The 13,829-nt window shown below is 40.1% G+C and overlaps 1 protein-coding gene across 1 annotated transcript in view; it reads right to left on the bottom strand.

The window, feature by feature from the left end:
- PKHD1 (PKHD1 ciliary IPT domain containing fibrocystin/polyductin) overlaps positions 1-13,829 on the bottom strand; it is a 440,275-nt gene that overhangs the window by 234,398 nt on the left and 192,048 nt on the right. Inside the window, exons 42-44 of the mRNA XM_055574400.1 lie at positions 9,829-9,941; positions 8,279-8,384; positions 6,017-6,151 (exon numbers count right to left, since the gene is read on the bottom strand). Of these exons, the coding sequence (XP_055430375.1) occupies positions 6,017-6,151; positions 8,279-8,384; positions 9,829-9,941 (354 nt within the window). The remainder of the gene's footprint in view (positions 1-6,016; positions 6,152-8,278; positions 8,385-9,828; positions 9,942-13,829) is intronic.

Below are 13,829 nucleotides of genomic sequence, written 5' to 3'. Positions count from 1 at the left end.
AGACTGAAAAGTCCTGCCCACTGCCTAGCAGAGTGGTTAGAAGAAAAAGCCATAGCAAAGTTATATCATATTGAAATTACAAATACCAGGGATAAGGACGAGATCCCAAAAATCTCCAAAGAGGAAAAACTAATAGGTTACATATAAAAGACTTAGAATTAGACTATCTATAAACTGGGGGTTTTGTGTGTTTTTTTGCAAAGTCACTCAGCTATATACATTTGTGTTGTTTAGCCATTAAGTCATGTCTGACCGTTTTGCGATCCCATGGACTGTAGCCCACCAGGCTCCTCTGTCTATGGGATTTACCCAGCAAAAATATTGGAGTAGGTTTCCATTTCTTTCTCCAGGGGAATCTTCCTGACCCAGGAGTCAAACCAAATCTCCTGCATTGCAGGCAGATTCTTTACCGTTGAGCCACTGGGGAAGTCTTCCAGTTACATGCACATCCCTTTTAAAATTACTTTCCATTATGGTTTATCACAGGATATTGAATACAGTTCCCTGTTTATCCATCCTATATATGGTTTCCATGAAGTATCTAAAAACCCTTTAACTTCAGGGCTAGAAGATAGAAGACAATGAAGCATCAACTCCAAAGCATCAAGGCAAAGTGAACTCCAACCTAATGGTCTATAGTAACAGCCTTCCAAGAATGGGGTCTCCATTTTTAGGTCAAAATCTTTACCTTCCATAGACCATCAGTTTAAAAAGTTACCATAGGCTAAAACAATGAGAGTTAAATCAGAAAAGAGGAAGATGGGGGAATTAGGAACAAGAACACTACAGAGACATGAAGAAATTCTACAGAATGTTGGTCAAGAGAAATTCCAAGACCTAGCTCTGAAACACTTTTTGCAAACTGGTGGTACAAGTTAAACACTTGGGATTGTGTGGGGTTTGGCATCATCCACTAAAGCTAAAGGGCCAGCCTCTGAGCCAGCAGTTTTAAAATCTGGCACATACTCAACAGATATGCATGCTTGTGAACACCAAGATACATATAGAAGATTGTTCATAACACCTTTCTCTGTAATAACCCTAAACTGGAAACAGGCAAATGTCCAGCAATAGCAACATGGCTTTAAAAACTATGATACAGTCCATAAAAGGGAAGAACTGATGCTTTTGAATTGTGGTGCTGGAGAAGACTCTTGAGAGTCCCTTGGACTTCAAGGAGATCAAACCAGTCAATCCTAAATGAAATCAATCCTGAATATTCATTGAAAGGACTAATGTTGAAGCTGAAGCTCCAATACTTTGGCCACCTGATGCGACTAGACGACTTATTGGAAAAGACCCTGATTCTGGGAAAGATTGAAGACAGGAGGAGAAAGGGATGACAGATAACCCAAGATGGTTGGGTGGCATTACTGACTCAACAGATATGAGTTTGAGCAAACTCTGGGAGATGGTAAAGGACAGGGAAGCCTGGTGTGCTGCAGTCCATGGGGTTGCAAACAGTTGGACATGACTTATTGACTGAACAACAACAATGACATAACAATTGGAAGAATAAATTATTGAAACATATAAAAACATGAATGAATCTCACAGACATAATAATATGCCAAAGAAGCCAGGCACATTAGAGTTGCACGATGTATGCTTCCACTTACATAAAGTTCAAAAACAGATTTGAAATTAACCTATACTTGAGAATTCTGAATAATGGTTCTCCTTTGGCTGGGGGGTAGGGGTTGGGGTTAACTGGGAGCAGACATTAGAGGTTTTAGAGGAACTGATGATGTTCTATTTCTAGATATGGGTGGTATGCATGTGATTTTGCTTTACAAAAATTCATAGAGCGCTTCACTTGTGATTTGTGCACTTTTCCGCATAAATGTCATATTTCCATGAAACATCTGTTTTAAAAAGTAGAACAAATACTAGAGAAAAGTAATGAATGAGACGAGAGGGTGAAGAAATTAAAGAAGTTTAAGGTCCTTGCATGGCTCAGGTGAAGTTTAACAGTGCCAACGTAATTAAAACTTTGTGAAGATGAGCAGGCGTGTCACAAATTTAAGTCCAAGAACCTATACGATTTTAACAGAATGAATAACTTTCAAATGAGTGTATATTAAAAAAGATATTATTCAATTCAAGACAAATCAAGTTTGAAAAGTAGGGGAAAAAAGCATAGATAATGAATTTCAAACTGAAAGCACAAGATAAAATGGTAGAAATAAATGCAAATATATGGGAGACATCAGCATGTGAATGGTAATTGAAACCACTAGAGAAAATGAGATTTCTCCCAGGGACAGCAAGTATATGTAGAAAAGAAGGAGACCTAGGATGGAATTTAGAGAAACAAAAAGATGAAAGTTCTAAATTGAGGAAGACAAATCCACAAGTGAAAATGAAGAGTAACCCTGAGAGAAATAGAATGAAGCACCCTCAACAGCATTTTCCCAAATAAGATTTTTTTTTTAAGTAGTATCATTTGCTTGGATGAATTACAATAACAACAAAAAGGCAACCATCGTACAGGTACTTCCAAAAGTGGGGTGATCATAATTTACATCCAAATCAGGGCATCTTGGAGACTGTGGAAGGGGGTGCTGACAATAACCGTGCGTACGAGACAGCAAAAGAGACACCGATGTATAGAACAGTCTTATGGACTCTGTGGGAGAGGGAGAGGGTGGGGAGATTTGGGAGAATGGCATTGAAACATGTAAAATATCATGTATGAAACAAGTTGCCAGTCCAGGTTCAATGCATGATACTGGATGCTTGGGGCTGGTGCACTGGGACGACCCAGAGGGATGGTATGGGGAGGGAGGAGGGAGGAGGGTTCAGGATGGGGAACACATGTATACCTGTGGCGGATTCATTTTGATATTTGGCAAAACTAATACAATTTTGTAAAGTTTAAAAATAAAATAAAATTTAAATAAATAAATAAAAGCAAGGCTAGTATAGCAGAATAAACAAACCACAATGACCAAGCTTGGATGTATAGTGGTGGTTTGCACATCTCTTGCATAATAAAGCCATTCTCACTGAAAATTATTCTACTTATCTCAATACCAAGGTAATGTTGGGTATGAAAGTACCAACATAAACAAATATGTCTAATGGGAAAAAATCCTTTCTAATAAACAATTCTTCCAGAAACTAGTGTTTGTTTTAAAACATGACTCACTGATCATTGTGTGTCACCAAAACATGCAGGTGGAAGGTCTGAGAATGATTAAGCCAAAGTGTCTGAAACTTTTAATTCCTAAAGAAATGGCAGATTTGAAAGAAAGAGGCTAAAGTCAGATTTCTACAACCAAAGAGAGGTTGGCATCCTTTTTAAAACAAAAAAACAACTAACACAATTTTATACAGCAATAAAGCAGTTCCCAAATAAATCTGAGCAATAGTGTGCTAAATAAAGATTCATAGATTTTTTTCGTTTGTTTGTTTTTAACCCTAGAACTTTGCAAAGACTTTAATGGGTTAATACGCAATGTGAATTTCAGAGGATGGGAGGGATGGTAAACAGCATGTGTATGCATGTGTATGCTCAGTCACTCAGTCTTTTCTGACTCTTTGGGACCTTGCAGACTGTAGCCTGCCAGGCTCCTCTGTCCACGGAATTTTCCAGGCAAGAATACTGGAGAGGGCTGCCATTTCCTACTCCAGGGGATCTTCCCAATCCTGGGATTGAACCTGCATCTCCTGTGTCTACTACATTGGCAGGCAGACTTTTTACCACGGTGCCTAGCATATCCTATATGTAATTAACCTAAGAATCTTCCTTTTCTCAGACCCTCTCTTGGAACTAGCCTTCCATGGAAAACACTTCAGAGAATATTGGAGTAAGCACTAATAAATACTTTGTGCCAAGGCCATTTTCCCATATGTAATTAAATGAGTATTGGACCAGGCGTGATATCCAGGTGGTCCAAGCTCCACAATACTGGGCATGATCTTGGGTTCTCATATGGCTTCTCAAAGCCTCCATTTCTGTACCTGTAAATTTAGGAGTTCTAACTAGATCCTCTCTTAGGTATTACTTATCTCTAATATTACATGACTTTATTTATGTTTTATTGGGATATAGTTGCTTTACAATATTGTGTTAGTTTCTGCTGTTCAATGAATTGAATCACTTATAGTATACATATATTCCTCCCTCTTGGATCTCCTTTCCACCCCCTCCCCATCCCACCCTTCTAGGTCGCCACGGAACATTGAGCTGAGCTCCCTGCATATACTAGTGATCTACTTTACATGTGATAGTGTATATATGGCAACCCCAATCTCCCAACCCATCCCACTCCCCCTTTACCACTGTGCCCACACGTTCTCTACATCTGCATCTTTTTTCCTGCCCTGCAAATAGGTTCATCCGTACCACTCTTCTAGAGTCCACATTTATGCATCGATTTATAGCATTTTTCTCTTTCTGACTTATTTCACCCTCTATGACAACCTCTAGGTCCATCCATGTCTCTACAAATGGCCCAGTTTCATTTTTAATAGCTGAGTAATATTCCATTGTGTATATGTGATAATGTCATACATATACACAATAAAATTGCATGGCTTTAAGATTCAGATCCTAACTAAGACCTAGATCATGCCTATAAAAAATGTTTAACATTTTCCATCCAAGGACTTTGGTCCTGCACTTACTTGTTAGGAGACTGAGAAGTTCTCCGCTGTATTGCATCGCTGGTGAATTATACCCCAGGGGTGAGATTATATTTTGTTATGATAAGCACCCTTTTGTCATAATCTGAATCTTAATTTATGTCACTCTTCCTCTAATTATGATGTCTATTTAGCATCAATTAAGATGTTGTGACATTAATTTGCCAGGACACTTAGTTCTTCAGCTTGATGGGTGTTTTGTTTTTAGCATCTTCTCTAAGGTTGTTTCTGAGAAATTTATGGGCCTTAGGTCAACCCGCATCACAGAATCTAAATCTGGGTCTCATCTCTCTTGAAAACTAAGGAACTTGAAAAGAAGAATCATCTCTCAAGGTGGTAATCTTTTCAGAGAAAAGGAAAAACTGGCAGGTATTTCCCTCCTAAAAACAAGGATTCGGAAGAGAAAGAAGGAAGGAAGCTGGAGAATTAAATGTAGGAAAATGTAGCTTAATAAGAAAGTGATTTTTTAAACTCAATATTGGTATCTGTAGTTATGAATCATCAAAGGAAGCACCAAAGTAAAAACTTATCACTTAAATGTCAGTTGGTCAAAGCATTCAGGAATGAGCTAAAGAGAACACTCCTCCCTTGGTCCCCAGAAGTACTCTAGGTCCCTTCCATCTATGATTATTCTGAACTGTGACACTAAAATGCATGTAACTCCTTCAAGAAAAAGAACGAAGGGACTCATAATAGGTCAGAAACCAATAGCCACCATGGACTTCCCTTGAGAACTAGTACTTCTTACCCAAGAAGTCCTCTGCTCAGCTACATTCTTGTCCCCTGGCCATGCAGCGGTGGGGAAGTCATCCATAGTTTGATGTTTATCACGTAGACACACACACTGAGGTAAGTATTAGGGGATCACTTAAGAAACCCTAGTAAACTATAGCAAACAACACAAATTTATATCACCATTTTTTTATGGGAGGGGGCCCTAAATAGAGTAAGAACTCTATGAACAAAATGTTGATGTTGAAACTTGGCAAACCACAGTCCATAAAGACGAAATGGACTCACACTATTTCATAAACTTTGTGAGGTTAGAGTAAATGAACCTAAAATTATTAGACTTTTTAATTGGTGTGGATAAAAACCCTAAATTGCAACCAGATAAGAGTTCTGTGAGCCACTCAGGGCTTTTGTGATTTATATGAACACAACACACTGAAATGTTATGTGTGCTTGAATTTTATGATAAATATCACCCCTGCTACAAATCAAAGAATCCTCTAACTTTGACCAACTAAACACAAGACTGGCTAAAGAATTCTATTAAAATTACATATCCTGAATCATCAAAGGACCCAGAACATATGATTCTGTTTTGATGAACAACTTAAAAGAATCACATGAAGACACTTACCTTGTGGGCAAAATGACCAAGTAGTAAGCTGTCAGTAATTGATGTATTTGCATCACTTTCCAAGACATCAATTCCAAAATCTCTGCATGCATAAATCTGGAAGTTTTTCAGGTGAAGATTGCTACTTCTAAAAATCTATAAAAGCAACAATATATGTTATGTCAAAGGTCTGAGGCTCTACTTTTCTTGCAGATCTCCTGTAGCTTCTTTAATTGTTGATTAAGTATAAATGAGTGTGCTATATCATATTTAAGCAGCTTTTGTCCATCAATATCTGTGCAGGCATCCCAAAGTTGCCATGAGGTCAGCATTAACTAGCCCCCTTTGGTAACATCCCCTCTGCACTTTTCATTTCTCTTCCTAACAACTGATGCATTATAAAGGTCAATGTGAATTCTTCATATATTTAAAATAAGCTTGCAACTGTCAAATCACACAAAATTGATGGAGAAAAACAAAACATCCAGGAACTCCAGTACTTAATATTTACCTCAGTGTTATTAACTAAGATTGTCAAACACTTGCAAATATGAAATAAGTAATTCAGCATGACTATAGACTCAAAATACATTCTATGTGTATTACAGCTTAGATTAGTGGCTCCAAACAAGGATCAAGGATTACCCAAACACGCTTGTTAGAGTTGAAAGAATTACACTAACTTGGGGAACAGAGGCCTAAGTTTTTAACCTGGCACTGATATTAGCTAATCATGTGATCTTCAGCAAGACTTTTTACTTCTCCCAGCTCTCAGTTCAACCATTTTGAAAATCAGGGTGAAGGTCAGGACTGCCAGTTAAACTTACACAGTCACCCCTTTGTTTATTAAATAGGGCCATGTTTACATTTGTATCTTCAAGTGGGAGTCTCCTATTAATTAAGGCCAAGGTAAACTTTCATGCATTGGAGAAGGAAATGGCAACCCACTCCAGTGTTCTTGCCTGGAGAATCCCAGGGACGGGGGAGCCTGGTGGGCTGCCGTCTATGGGGTCGCACAGAGTCGGACACGACTGAAGCGAGGCGGCAGCAGCAGCAGCAGCAACCTTGATTTACCATAGGTTAGTGCTTTTACTTGTCAATCAGTTTTTGTGCTTGACTTTTCAAGAACTGAATAGCTTGCATTTCCCACTCTACATGCACTCTACATTACCTTTTATAGAATGATAGATCTTTGAAGACACAGAGGTCTATGTAAACAATATAGCTATGACCTGAACTAATTTGACAACAGTTTTTACTTCATTACAGGCATCAGACCCTCTGGAAGGCACAAATTGTTCCTCTGCATAAGAGGGATCCCCACTATATTCATTGTGCTAATGAGAAACAAAGTACTTCATCAAATTTAATGAAAACAAAATATTTAGTACAACTGGGATTCTTCCTGTTAGCTACCCCAATTTTGTATCTTGGAACTTTCCCCCCATCTATGATCATTTTCCTTATGTTGAATATGTGAAATAAATACCTAACCTTCTTACTGTGACTTAATTATATGCTTTATTCTATTTTCTGCATGTCCTGTAGATGTATCTCTTCATCTTTGTATCTTAGGCTCCATATTTCTCCATGGCAGAGACCAAATGTATGTAATTTTCTCTATGTAACACCAAATAGAGACCCTGGATAATTTTTACATGGTATTGGTAATAGTGAGCATACAAAGCTTTCTTATAAGAAGTCACTGCAATAAGGAAAAGTAAATGAGTAACATGAGCATTTTCCTTTCAAATAAAATAAAATTTGGCCCATTGGTAAAGGTGAGAATGCCACTTTGACCTGGAATTTTTGTGTTTCATTGATGAACAGCACTTTTTCTTACGACTGAAAGCGGATGTTAGGTATCAACCACACAACTTTTGCAGTCTGGATTCTGCACCTGATTTTGCTACTAACAAACAGTGTAACCTTGGCAAATCCCTTTACTTTCTGAGCCTTAATTTTTTCCCCAAATAAGCACGTGAGGGGAAGAATAGATGACCTCCTTTGATTCTTCTTGGTTGCAAATCTCTACGATTCTGTTGTTCCCTATTAGAGCTTCTGAAAAGTCACCACAGAGGCAATGGACAAACCTTGGCTTACTGATTAGGAATCTGTTCATTCAACAACTATTTGACACACACACCTATGATGCTGTTGGCTCCTTAAAGCTGTGATAATATAGCAATCCTCCCCCAGAAACAAATCATCGCCTTTTAAGTACAGATGCAGAATAAGAAAATGAATGACATTTCTAACTTTAAAAAAATTAAAGAAACATACCTGGGCACCACCTGCACTTCCCCAAACTGTGAAATTCTGGAACAGGGTGGAGCCAGCCCTATTATCCCAAGGTGGCTGAAACTTAGGGTATACAAAGAGACCAGACCTAGGGAGAAAGATAAAGAGTGAAATCTGGCTGATTTCTGCATTCCATATGTCTCACTCATTGGAAAATATAAAACTGAAGATACTGAATAAGGGAATAAGTGAGACTGAAGAGGAGATCTGCTCTCTAATGGTCACTGCCCATCCCTCAGCCTTTCTTTCTGTCACCCTCTGTGACCTGCTCCTGGATCTCAACAAGGTGCAGTTGCCGTGGTGCTATTCCATTCTATCAGCCCCTGTAAATTCTATCAGCTCCTTCCTAGGAACCTGGACACCCCTGACTAGCCCTACAGAGCCCCACTCTTCCATCAGCCTCTTCTAGATCCACCCCTTTGCTGAGGAAGCCATATACCAGAGCCTATAACCCGTGCAACTTTTGTGCTTCTCCCTGAAATGACCTAGCATTGTGGCATTTTTGGATACCTTCTCCCCTCATATCCCAGGGTTGCTGAAAGCTGCTAGATAAAAAAAAAAACTTCATTATCTTAATAATAATTTCATGACACATGTACTGATCGTACCTCAGCCAGCACTTCAACATGGCTGAACAAGGGTGCTTAATCCTCATTCTAGTCTCCTTATAATTTCCCATCATTACAATATTATCTCACTATTACTAATGTAACTATTATCAGAATCATTTATATTGAGGAATTCCCTGGAGGTCCAGTAGTTAGCATTCTGCACTTTCACTGCTGAGGTTGCAGATTCAATCCCTGGTCAGGGAAACAAGATCACACAAGCCACACAACACAGTCAAAAATAATAATATTAATAATAAATTGCTTAATAGAATTATTTCTATCAATTATTGAGTTCCTACCATATTCCAGATGTTCTCTTAGGTGTATAACATAAGTCATCTCTAATTTTCAAATCAAGCTTTCAATAGAGATGTGTCCCTATTTTACAAATAAAGGTCTGACTCTTTAGAAAAAAGCAAGTTACTCAAAGTCCAGCTCTGAATCAAGTCCCGACTGACTCTGAAGCTCACATTTTCCTTACCTTTCTACCATGTTTCCCAGTCCTTGCTCTTAGCAGATGACTGCATCCTCTAAATAGCAAAGACCTTGAACTAGTCACTCTCATCTCACAGTGTGCAAGTCACAGGCAAAGAGCCTCTTCTCCAAACCTCGTCTCCCCACTCAGCTCCTGAGCTCAGGCATTCTGGCCTCCCAAGGGCCCCCAGTCTCTTGGGAGTTTAATTCATCTCTCTATGAAATTGTTCTCTGGCCACAAAAGGCGTCCTGTGTCCTGTGCCGCCTCAAATGACCTCTCTCTCTGTTCCCCTTCCCTTCACCACCAAACTTATGACCGAAGATGCTCACTCAGATATATCATCAAATCTTACATGGATGCCAAGCATTATTCAACCTTCTCTATGAGTCTTCTACAAAAAAAAAAAAAGTTACACCCAAAATGTAGATGAACTTCCCCAAAGTTACCTTGTACAAGAATGTGCACTATTCCATGTAAATGAGAGAAGTGGAGCTTGGGATGTTTGGTTGGTCACAAGATGAAAAAAGTAGCCATAACCAGCAGCAAACACCCTGTTTCCCTGCAGAAATTAAATACAGTTTAATCATAGTTAGTCCATTACAATAAGGCTGCTGGAAAGACTTTTAAATGTGCTCATTCTGCTTTCTCACTTAATTCCTACCAAGTCATATTGATATACCTTGATCATACATTCATTCTGAAAAACAAGCTGTGGGGTATGTGTGTGTAGGTTTGTGTATGTATAATGGAATATCACTCAGCCCGTAAAAAGAATGAAATCATGTCATTTGCAGCAACATAGATGGACCTAGAGATTATCATACTAAGCCAAGTAAGTCAGAGAGAAAGACAAACACCATACGGTCTCACTTATATGTGGAATCTCAAATACAACAGCAGTGAGTATATCTTTGAAAGAGAAACAGACTCACAGACATAGAGAACAGACTTCTGGCTGCCAAGTGGGTAGAGGGGTGGGAGAGGATAGATTAGAAGTTTGGGATTAGCAGATGCAAATCATTACATGCAAGATGAATAAACAACAAGGTGCTACTGTATAGCACAGGGGACTGTATTCAATATCCTGTGATAGATTGCAATGGAAAAGAATGTGAAAAAGAACATAAAGATGTATAACTGAGTCACTTTGCTATAGAGCAGAGATTAAACACAACACTGTAAATCAAAACAAATATATCCTCATTCCTCTTCCTCCAGGCAGTTCAACTTGACTTTAATTTTCCCACCTCAATAGCTGGAATCTCATGTTAAAACATCCTTGTAAATTTCCACAGTGACAAGCTTACTTGTATCACCTAATCCAAGCTCTTCTCTTTGTTATGTGAAAAACACTTGGGGCCAAAGGCCTTCCTGAAGCCAAGTCTCCACAAAGAGTTCTCTCTGATCCTCTGAACAAATCACTGATTTGACTACGGGCTGAAGGCCAGTGATAGCAATCTCCATGCCTTAGCTCTGAGACACAGCTGCTGCTGCTGCTAAGTCACTTCAGTTGTGTCCAACTCTGTGTGACCCCATAGATGGCAGCCCACCAGGCTCCCCCGTCCCTAGGATTCTCCAGGCAAGAACACTGGAGTGGGTTGCCATTTCCTTCTCCAGTGCAGGAAAGTGAAAAGTGAAAGTGAAGTCGCTCAGTCATGTCCGACTCTTAGAGACCCCATGGACTGTAGCCTACCAGGCTCCTCCGTCCATGGGATTTTCCAGGCAAGAGTACTGGAGTGGGTTTCCACTGCCTTCTCCACTGAGACACAGCAGCTGAGTTCAAATACAACTCAAATCCCCTCAAGGTACTCTTGTCACTATTCAATCATTTCAATCACCTATAATTCTTGATAAGATTTACCTTCTAAATAATTTAATGCCTTTTATATGCTCATGTACTCTTGCCTGGAGAATCCCATGGATGGAGGAGCCTGGTAGGCTACAGTCCACAGGGTCACAAAGAGTCGGACATGACTGAGTGACTTCACTTCACTTCATGCTCATATAAAACCTAAATTCTCCAATTGATGATATGAGTTTGGGGCTGTAATTCTGAGCAAACAATACACTGAGCTTATTTTTATATAATTCAATTAAATACCTGCAAATATCCATCATTATATAGTATATTTTAAGACAGAGTAGAAAGCCAACTCCCTAAAGAGTGTAATACTGGACACAGAGGTACTTTGCTTGGTTATATCCAATGTTTACAAAAATGTGCATTTTATTGCACCATTTTAAAACCAGGAGACTTGAGATAAAAACTCAGACACTTTTTAAAAAAAAATTCTGAGCCCAACTCCTGTGGGATAGCCATAGATTAGCTGGAGCTAAGAAGAGCCTGCTGTCTTGGACTATGGATGACTTTGCCATGCATGCTGCTAAGTCACTCAGTCACGCCCTACTCTTTAAAACCCTATGGGCTGTAGTTGGCCAGGCTCCTCTGTCCATGGGATTCTCTAGGCAAGAACACTGGAGTGGGTTGCCATGCCCTCCTCCAAGGGATCTTCCCAACCTAGGGATTGAACCCACGTCTCTTATGTCTCCTGCATTGGAAAGTGGATTCTTTACCACAAGAACACCCGGGAAGTCCCCACCTGGAAAGTCCCCACCTTTCCTGCTTCAGTTCTTTATGATATGAGGCTGATACCTGTAGCCACTGACTTTACAACCTCTTAACCCCAGGCAATAGTCAATGCTACGTGGGATGTTCTGTTTTAGTGGGAGGAATGAACAGCCGACAGATCAGGATGCTAGATACATCCTATGTACTTGTGGGCATCTGTCCTGTCCCATGGGAACCCAGAGAAGAAAAGCCAGGGAACAAGCTGCCCACTTTCAGCTCTACACCTTGTGTGACAGGGGTAAAGGGAGCCCTGAAATAGGATGTTTTAAAACCAACAATACTCAACTCCTGGCATATGCGAAAGGAGAAACCAGTGCCCCAGCCCCTGGAGGTTGCTGGCTTCTGGGAAAGTGTGAGTGAAGGCCAGAATTGACCCTGAGTTGGGAAGCCTGGCAGGGAGACAACACCGCTGGGACCTGGTAGGTGGGCCAGGGCTTACTGACATAATCATGGGTGTCGTTTCCTCTCATTCACTGGGGGTGTTGAAGGCTCACTCACTCCGGGGATCTGTAACCTACCAGCCAGGACTCTTTCACCCCGCCACAGAACACCTTCTTTCTTTGTGCAGCAGAGGCCCATTCTCTACTGCACTTCATTCTTTTGGATTCTGAACACTTCTTCCATTTCCTGAAGTCACTTAAAATTCCAATCACATATCTTTCCACATGCCAAAAGTGACTTTTGGATATCATTGAATATGAAGCTGAATCACTATTAAAGATGCTAATGTGACTTCAGGGGACCTGGGCCATCTTTAAGACCCCAATTATCTTGGGGGTCTGGGCAAGTCTGGAGCTGTGGTTGTCAGCTGGGATGATATTGTTCCCCAGAGAGCATGTGGAAATCTCTGGAGACAGTTCCTGTTGTCACAACTCAGAAAGAGAGGGGTTTTACTAGCATTAATTTGACAGAAATGAGGAATGCTGGTTTATAGAGGACAGCCTCTCACAACCAAAGAATCTTATGGCCACAAATGTTATGGCCCCAAATACTCTCTTGCTCAAAGTCACTCAGTTGCATCTGATTCTTTGCAACCCCATGGACTATAGCCTGCCACGCTCCTCTGTCCATGGAGTTGTCCCAGTAAGAATACTAGAGTGGGTAACCATTCTCTTCTCTAGGGGATCTTCTCGACCCAGGGATCAAACCTGGGTCTCCCGCATTGCAGGCAAATTCTTTGCCATCTGAGCTACCAGGGAAGCCCATGCTAATATTAGCATGGTTAAAAAAAAATAGTCTGTATGTGTTCTTGAAATGACCCATACCCATTTTCCAGTATCCTATCTCCAAATGTTGATGGAAAGACCAACCTAAATATAAAAACATGGTAATTATAACAAGAATACTTTGACAGTTTTTACTGGGAGGGTATTTATATCTTTTTAAACAATCAAATCTTCCATTAGACACTCCCCCAAAGAACACTTATTAGCAATTGAATCAGTTATCGCAATTCTTCGCTCAGCTAAAAAACAAGACATGCACTTATGATCCTCAGCTTTGGAAGAATCGCTGTTCCTAAGTTGACAGATCCAAGCGCCCAGGGGAAGCACTAAATAAAAGTGCCCTCAAAGAAACACAAGCAAGCAATGTGACTGTTGATTCCATTATGGTTACACAACAGGAAGCTTCCTCAGAGAAGCACATATGAAGCTCCACCTTCCACACAGCCAGTGCAGAGTGGCTGTGTCTCCACCGCCCCATGAGTCACTAGAAAGGCCACGAGTATATGAGAATTGAGAGTTAGATAACAGGAGCTTCTGAAACACCTGCCTTTTCTGCAAGTATACAAACCACAAGAAAGGTTCACAAGAGGTT

Source organism: Bubalus kerabau, chromosome 3 (genome assembly GCF_029407905.1).
Source record: "Bubalus kerabau isolate K-KA32 ecotype Philippines breed swamp buffalo chromosome 3, PCC_UOA_SB_1v2, whole genome shotgun sequence".
NCBI classification, from domain to species: Eukaryota; Metazoa; Chordata; class Mammalia; order Artiodactyla; family Bovidae; genus Bubalus; species Bubalus kerabau.
Note: the sequence above shows the minus strand (reverse complement) of the source record. Positions and strands in the feature narration are given on the sequence as shown.